Raw genomic sequence first — 8,561 nt, forward strand, 5'->3', positions numbered from 1 at the left:
GTACGTAGTAAGTAAGAAGTAGTAGGTAGTACGGTAGGTAGGGAAGGGGACTAATACGTAACGAAATATATATATATATGAGAATAAGACCCCCCCCCCCCCCCTTCGGTGAAGACACCCATGTTTAGAATGTTCCTGCAGACATACTATAGTTACTGGTGATGCTACAGCTACTTCATCAGTGCAAATCTAGTTGCAATGTCTGCCTGTACCAGCATTTGTGCATGTTGGCTGAAATAGCCTCAGCACTTTGCCTTGCAATGTCGTGAGAACCAAACTTAGGCTTGCCTAACCTAATAAAGAGTTTTATTATACTGACTTTCTAGTTCTGACTAGTTCTTTAATTAATAGTCCAGTTCTTGTACATTCTAAGTCAGCATTTCTCAAAGTGTGAGGCATGCCCCCAGAGGGGCACAAGTGGCTCCTTGGGGAGAGGTGCGAACAATTGGGGTAGAGACAGTCATGCAATAATGCAAAATTAAGTATTTGAATATATTTTTTATAAATGAAAATAATAAGTAATTACTACAACACGTACAACATTTTAATGTTTATTTGTGTATTATATATCATCACTTAATTCACTCATTTAAAAGAAAAGAAGGTGCACATATTTATTAAAAAAAGGGTGAAGATGACAAAAGTTTGGGAATTGCTGCACTAAGTCAAGTTCTTTATGTAATTTTTCAGTTTTTGAAGCCATTAGACTTACCTTCCATAAAGTGGTGCCTAAAATGAAATCTGCATCATAGGCATAATGTTTTCGGCAAAAACTGTACTGTACTCGTTCGATTGTGTGACAGCAGTTAGGTCAAGTAGGCAGCAACTGATGCATTCTCGTGGCAAACAGATAGTCCTGTTAGTTAATTGTTGTAGCTGATGGTGTAGTTCTTGAAGATTCCAATAGTGGTGTTTTATGAATATTTTTATTATTTTGTGCCCTGTTTTTCATGAAATAATAGAGCAGTTGAATTTTTTAACAAAAATTTTGACCAACTAAGTTGTAAAAAAATTCAGCTGATTCAGTTGAACTCGGAAAACCACCACCTCGTCTAACGATTGTTACTAAATCTATTGTAGAAAAATACATTATCCTTCTATGTTAATTGTACACTAAGTACAAGTGCAAAAAACAGTCACATTACTTACTACTTTTACGTATTCAGTAACAAAAAAGTATTTGCTTAATTTTCCACTGCCACTGTTATAGTTATAGAGGATATTTTGTACAAAAAATAAATAAGCATTGAAGTAAATGAATAAATGTTAAAATAGATAAATTAATAAATACATAACTTTTTGTATCGTTTAGTTTATTAAAATTTTTATATGTATTTGTGTATTTATTCATTTTTTAATTTTAACATTCATTTTGATAATTATTTTCTTATTCAGGGTCAAAGAGTTAAAATACAACTTGGTAAATTTGGACTCAGCAAGTCCATATTATTTTAAAAAACAGTTGTTTCTGACCTTTAACAAAAATTGCTGTTGTAATGCATAATGTGTGAGGTAAAGACCATGTTTATGTGTAAGTTTGAGGGTCAAGGAATTAAAATACAGCTTGGTAACAAGCAAATTTGGACTCAGCTGGTCTAAATTATGTGTAAAACAGTTTTTACTGGCTTTTAACAGAAAAATGCCTTGAACTCTTATTGAGAATTAATGCTCAGTTTGCCATGTGGTCTAAAATAATCAATTCATCACATTAAAAATTGCCTTTAAAACACCCTTACCTTGTTGACTAGTGTCTAGAGTCTTCAACTTGAGTATTAAGATATAAAATATTGGTCAATCGCCAAATAATGGCTCAAAATTATGAAAATGTATCGTAGTTACGTCACCATTACGTTTGAATGAGGAAGTAATTAATGAGGATGCAAGAGTTGCCTTTTCTCATCACTGCATTGTTCATGCAGCTCTGGAGGCTCATGTCTGTGTTTGATTTACTGATTACTGTGATATCAGAAACCATAGCAGGTAGTTATGACACAGTCTCTTTTTATGGGGCAAAGTGCCTCATCTACTCTGGATTGTGAATATAGCAAATAGAGTGTGGTTCACATATTATTACATTCTTTACTTTGACTTGTAAGTTTTTATAATATACTAAATTAAACTGAAAAAAGGACAAAAAATTAACTGAGAGCCAGCCCTTATCATTTTAATATTTAGGAAGACAACCCATTACAAAGGTCAACCATTGTGTTAGAAAAGTAAAACTGTTTTTATCTGAAGGTGTCTCCTACCATGCAAGAATTTATATTTGTCTTCTTTTCATACTATTCTCACTATTAAATATGAAAAACATAATGCGTGAACACTATAAGTTCTCTTAACAATCTTAAACACCTCAATCAGATCTCTCACTATTCTTTTTTCCAGAGAAAACAGTTTCAGAGATTTTAATCTGTTATTGTATGACAGCCTTTCCATTTTAGATATCATCCTAGTAGCTCTCCTTTGAACCCTTCCCAACATTTGAATTTATTTTCAGGCATATTGTGCTACTATATTATAAGTAAAAATGTGTATTAAAAATTTTAGCCAACTAGTTTTGGTAACACAGCTACCGTCATCTCTGTCCTTCGTAGTCACTATCCCTGATGATAGTAGCTGTGTTATCAAAACTAGTCAGCTGAAATTGTTTTTAAGGATTTTATCCTTAATTGTGCTAAAAAACATAATTTTATATTACTAATTAATTCAGTGCCCTTCCAAAAGATTTAGCTAATCATTGGGAGGAGCGTGTCTATTAGCATACTGAGAGTATCTCTATGCAGCATTTCAGTTCTTCAAAACTACAGTTCATGGGTGCAGCATCACTTTTGTCAAAGCTTGTTAACATATAATCCTAAACTATAAAGAAGTGTTTTAAGTTTTGCACCCATGCAAACATATCTCTTAGCATTCCTGTTAGTAGTATGCCATGTGAGAAGATTCAATGTGGAAAATTGATTCAGAACAGCACAGTGGTCACAGTTAGGTAATTTCAAAGTTATCTGTCTTATGCTTATCAACATGGAGAGCTAGAATTTCATATCTCAGTTGAGATGACTTAGTAATACATGTTTCTTTACATTTTAGAAAAAGACAGTAATCTTCAAATGACAAGTTTTAAATTGGATTCAGTTGATGTTGTAAATAGTTGTCATAGCAAAAAATGTATTCTGCTTTTTTTGGTGTTACTTATTAAAATAATAGATCTATTTCTTGCATTTTAGCACATAATGCATATTTTACTGCCAGACTCATTTTTGAAAAACATATTCATTGGTCTATACCATCTTGTAAAAGGCAGTGTAACCCTTGACCCATAGACGGATTATCAGAGTCGTGATGATTTGAATTAACTTGTTTTCTAGTCAAATGTTTTAAGTCAGGTTGGTTTATCATTTTGTTATTATAATTACTTGTTGCATAAAAATTTGTTACCTTAGACATACCTTAAAAAATATTGTTTTGAAAATATTGACTCTTGAATTATGCTTTTCTGCTTGGTATGTCAGGGTAAGGAGAAGAAAATAATAGAAGATTTTACAATGCAGTACAAGTTGTCCTACAACTTAGAAACATCAGTCCTGATTGAGCTTTTAAAGCCACTGCAAAAACTACATACAGAAATTACAAAGCTACAAGTAAGAGCTTCAAAGATTTTGTTAGTCCTACTTATATTTACATTGTTGCTAATTTCTGATAATTTCATTTCTTTTATTCACCAGTTTTAATGTTTTTACTGTGTTCCTCCAGTTTTCTGTTTTCTCTTGATTATGTATCACTAAAATCTGAAAGTTTTTGTATTGTTAATGTACATTTTGACTTTGGAGGCTTGATTGTCAGAATTAATTTTTTATGAGGTCATGGTTTTTGACATGGCAAATAATTTGTGTGACTACTGTATTACTAAGACAGTTTCCGATAGTGTACTTACTTCTTCTCACAAGATTAGCTATTCTTGTTCAGTGCTGCCCTCTATATGCATACTTTTTCTTTACACATGCCACAAGCTTTCTGCTCCCCCCTATTTGAATTACAAGATTCCAACATGTCTCTCATGCAAATGATCATGCGTCACCTCACCAGTAGAAGCATGACATGCTCACATGATTCCCTCTACCAAACTGTCACTTCTCGTTTTGCAGCACTTGTGTTCGGACGTGCTTTTGTTTGTTTAATGATTCACGTTCTGCTTAAGTTTCCTCATAAAGTGGTTTTTTTAATTTATTGAGTTTTCATTATGTCTGTTTCTTCAATTTAACAAATTTCATCAGTTCCTGTTGCATTATTCTTTTTCACCACTGAAAGTTGGGGAACTCTTATTCACAATGAATTCTGCAGTTATTATTCCCACTTCAAGGGGTCACACCAGCAACTTGTGTTATTTCTCAGGCCTGTGGATCTTCTGCATTTATCCACAGAGAGAATGAATGTTACATAGGCCAACCTTTGTCCTTGAACCTTGCCCCACTTCCTCCCTAAGAGGCAGGTACCTTCCCATTCCCCACCTGAATGATCAGTTAGGCCTAACTCAGTCTTTTTGTTTCTCAGATATGTGACGTTTTATCCCTTTCTCCAATGAGTAAAGTCATTCCTTAATACATGACCAATCTTCCTACCCTTTTTGTTTTCCTCGCTTCCTTGATATTCGGGTTTGTGCTGATTAATTTACCTTGCAGTTAAGCGATAGGTTTAGCATGCCTTGCCCCCATGGGCTTCAGATCAGTTTTCGCTTTCTGACCATCATGCTGTCTGTCCCTTTTTGGACCAACAGTTGTTAGGTACCATATTGCCTGTTTAGGTGCAGCTCCTGAATCACCTGTCAGTCTGACCCATGCCAAGAATTCTCACCTGTGTATTACTCTCACAATTTTTACGATATCATTCTTCTCTACACCTCCTCTTTGTGACTCTCCTTGGAAATCCTGAGGGGTTTTCTGGAGATATCCTTTTCCTTCTTTCCACCATTCCAGCTTGTTTGTCATCTTCGGCTCTGGCTTAGCATACATGACTTCTCTGTTGTTGGGACCTTTTAGGTCTTGATGCAAATTTGGCTCAAATCCATTTACCATTAGCTTAGCTTCAGGATTTATCTATGGCCCTATTTCTGCAGTATAATATTTTTGACACAATCCCAGAAACAATAGTGGCATCAGTCCAACAACAATTTACCCTTACCAATATTGTTGCACATTTGTTTCAATCAGAGCCCCATATGACTCCTATTAACGTTTCCTGTCCTTCACCTTCCCAACTCTTACCTCTACCTTCTCCTCAGGGTGACTCTTCTCATCATTTTTGTTTTTCGACAACACCTCAAGTCACCACTAGTGCCAGTGACTGCTCAGTGGGTTCTAGTTCAATTGTAGCTCAACTTGCTGATTTCTTATTGCTGGGGTTCCTTCATTGAGGAACAATGAGTTCTTCATATACATATATCACCTCGTTCCCATCCTTATCTTTGGTTTGGCCATCTTGGGGTGGTTTATCAATCTTGTGCACTAATAATCGAGTTTGCTTTGGCCCCTTATGTTTTTTGTTGGGTAGTCCGAGCATTTGCTCAATATCTTCATTCTCTAGGGTTGAGTTTCTCTCGTACATGGATGACTGGCATCTTCTGGCTCATTCTGAATCTGGGGGGCTGGTTAATCAAACTGGAGAAGTCCTTCCTCAGACGTCATCAATATCTTGTACTTTTGGGTGTCTTTATCGACACTTGTATCAGTCGGGCCCAGACTTCTCCTATTTGATTTTGTTCTACAGACTTGTTAGTTTGCCACGCCCTCTCGGTTTCATCAGTTACTGCTCACGAGATTGTATTGCCTTTGATGTTCTGGTCATCACTGATATCACTGGTCCCCCTCAGTTGTGCTCATATGAGACCACTTCAGTGGTTATTTCACGATCGATGGAACCTTACTTACGATCCTTTTTCCACCCCCATTTCCCTTCCATTTTCTCTGCAAGATGATCTGCTTTGGTGGTTGGACAAAGCCCATATGTTGGTTGGCATGCCACTTCCTCCCCCACGTCCGGATCTACATCTTTTCATGGACTCCTTGCTTCAGGGATGGGGGGCATGGGTCAATCACCAGGAGGCTTCAGGCCAGTGATCTGTGGACTAAAGCTCTTTGCATATCAATGTTACCAAACTTCTAGCCATACGTCAGGTGTTGCATCACTTCCTTCTTCTTGCCGACAACGTCTGGTGATGGTTCATTCAGACAGTTCTAAGTTGGTGGCACATATCAAGCACCAAGGGGTACCCTGTCCAGAGATCTCTGTTTTTGGACATTGGATCTCTTCTCCTGGGCCCAAGAACATCACATTCATCTTACTGCATATCATGTGCCGGGTGCTTTCAATATGGTTGCAGATTGTCTTTTCCATCCCAACCGGATCCCTCTTTTCAGGGATCTCTGCCATTGGTAGGGTTCTCCCCATGTGGATGCCTTTGCTATGGGCCCTCAACATCAAGTTACCTCTCTTTTGGTCACCTGTACTTCATCCCAGGCTCTGGCAATCAATGGTTTCAGCCAGGATTGGTCACACAAGTATCTTTATGTGTAACCACCTATCTAAGTACTTCATTGGGGGATTTCTCTCATCCACTCCACTCCTTGTTGGGTCCTCCTGATTTCTCCTTATTAGCCATGGTTTCCATGGTTACAGTGCTGCTCCTCTCTCCTCCTGTCCCTCTTCCACCTTTTCCCTACCTTCTTTGTCAACCCCAGTCACATGTCCTACATTCCACCTCTCACTTCCTGCATCTTTGCACCTGACTTGTCTGGTCCTTGGGCAAGAAGATCCAGTTTCACATGATGAGTCACTTCCTTGTTAGCTGTTTCTGTCCTTCCATCTTCCATGGAGGTGTACCAATGCTAGTGAAAAGTATTCTGCAGTTGGTCTACTACCAGGGGGTTTCCTGCTGACAAGCTTACCTTGGGTCAGAATGAGGCAGAATTTCTCACTTGGCTCTTTGACCATGGGTCTTTGGGTTCCTCGCTTTCCGGATATCAGGTGGCCTTATCTCATGCCTTTTATTCTTCTCGATACCATAGGGTTTTTACTTCCCCTGTTCTTACCATGCTCATGCATTCCTTCCAAATACATTGCCTACCCAGGTGTCCTGTCCTTCCGGATTGGGGCATTTATGTGTTTCTACATTCCCTCACTTTACCTCTGTTTGAACCACTTTCCTCATGTTCCATGTTTCCTCCTTCCTTTAAACATATATATCCTCCTTTTCTTAGCCTGTGGACGTCGGAGGTTTGATTTGTCTGCACTGACATCTCACATGGCCTTATCATCCTATCTATCTTCTCCTTTATCTAGATGGTTCCTTTTTCCAAATACTTCGGCAGTTCAGAAGACTGGTTCCTCCTTTTCTTCTATTCCCCTTCCTTCTATTTCCTATCTTTACCCTTAACCGGATGTGAATAGGCTTCTGTGTCTGGTCAGGGCTCTGCGTTGCTATATAGCCCATACTGCTACTTTCCGGTGTTCACGATTCCAACTTTTTATTCCCTGGCAAACCTCCTCCCTTCGTGATCTTTCACCTTCCACCCTTACCAATTGGGTCCTCCTTTTGGTTCGTTTGACCTATTCTTCCCTATCTTCTTCCTCCCGGATTTTGTTCCAGGTGTCCTCCCATCAGATCTGACACATCACTTTTTCCCTTGCTTCTTGTCTTCATCGTTCAGTGGAGGGGATTCTGCAATCTGGCATGTGGACCACTCCCAGTACATTAATCTCCCACTATCTTCATCATATTGCAGTTACCTCATGTACGGGGTTTTGTCTACCACCTGTGGCTGTTCTTCAGACTTTGGTGTGACTCTAAACTGGAAAATTTTTCTTCACACTTTCTTACTTTCAGAGGCCTTTATCAACTTTTTTATCATATGGATCCTGCTCCGTGGCGAGTGGGGGCTGACCAGGTATTCTTTAACTCTAAATCCACATTGTACAGCCATGTTGACTTGCACTTTATCATCCATGGCTTCATATGCTCACCATGAAGATGGGGTGTTCCACAAGATCACTTGATAGTGAATAACTTGTGATATTTTGCTTCATAAACATGCCCAATCCTGGACCATATCACCCATGGACTGCATGGGTAGAGCAGAAGGGGATTGCTGCCCATCCCTGCCATGCCTAGAGTGAATAACTTGGTATGGTCTGCTTTTTAAAATAAGGTTTCCTGGTCACCCATTGCATTGTCTCTGGTGATGACGTTCCTTCAGACTCTCAACCACATTGTCACCCTCCTTTCTTTGAGTGAAGTATGGGGGTCCTTGCCACTGTCCAGTTCCAAGCTGCTGGGGTGTTTGACCATGGAGGCACCCTGCTAATTGAGTTCCACACAATATCCATTCAGTTACAGAGTAGGGTGGTGGTGTTCTGCAGGTGTAGATGATGTAATATCCTTCTATTTCAAATAACCAATACAACGGAATGAGACGTCAGAATGCAGATCACCCCTTTGATTGGAAGCCCTCATCCTACCCTCACGTGGATGTCGGTACCCCATGAGGAGGTTTTGGATTAGAGTGAACCAA

At 38.7% G+C, this 8,561-nt stretch overlaps 2 protein-coding genes across 8 annotated transcripts in view; one reads left to right on the forward strand and one right to left on the reverse strand.

Annotated features, from left to right (window-relative positions):
• The window catches only part of LOC106461859 (hypoxia-inducible factor 1-alpha-like), a 99,011-nt gene extending 97,213 nt beyond the window's left edge, over positions 1 to 1,798 (reverse strand). Inside the window, exon 1 of the mRNA XM_022388929.1 lies at positions 1,737 to 1,798. The gene's annotated coding sequence lies outside the window, so the exon portion shown is untranslated. The remainder of the gene's footprint in view (positions 1 to 1,736) is intronic.
• Positions 1 to 8,561, forward strand: part of LOC106461857 (MAP3K12-binding inhibitory protein 1-like) — a 34,480-nt gene that overhangs the window by 4,842 nt on the left and 21,077 nt on the right. For 5 of the 7 annotated variants that reach the window (XM_022388932.1, XM_013921718.2, XM_022388931.1 and 2 more), the window contains one exon: positions 3,510 to 3,638. In XM_022388932.1, the coding sequence (XP_022244640.1) occupies positions 3,510 to 3,638 (129 nt within the window). Of the gene's footprint in view, positions 1 to 1,910; positions 1,981 to 2,004; positions 2,987 to 3,509; positions 3,639 to 8,561 lie in introns of those variants that run through there. The other 2 variants (XM_022388935.1, XM_022388934.1) reach the window with 2 other exon arrangements.

Source organism: Limulus polyphemus, unplaced genomic scaffold (assembly GCF_000517525.1).
Source record: "Limulus polyphemus unplaced genomic scaffold, Limulus_polyphemus-2.1.2 Scaffold1046, whole genome shotgun sequence".
NCBI lineage: Eukaryota > Metazoa > Arthropoda > Merostomata > Xiphosura > Limulidae > Limulus > Limulus polyphemus.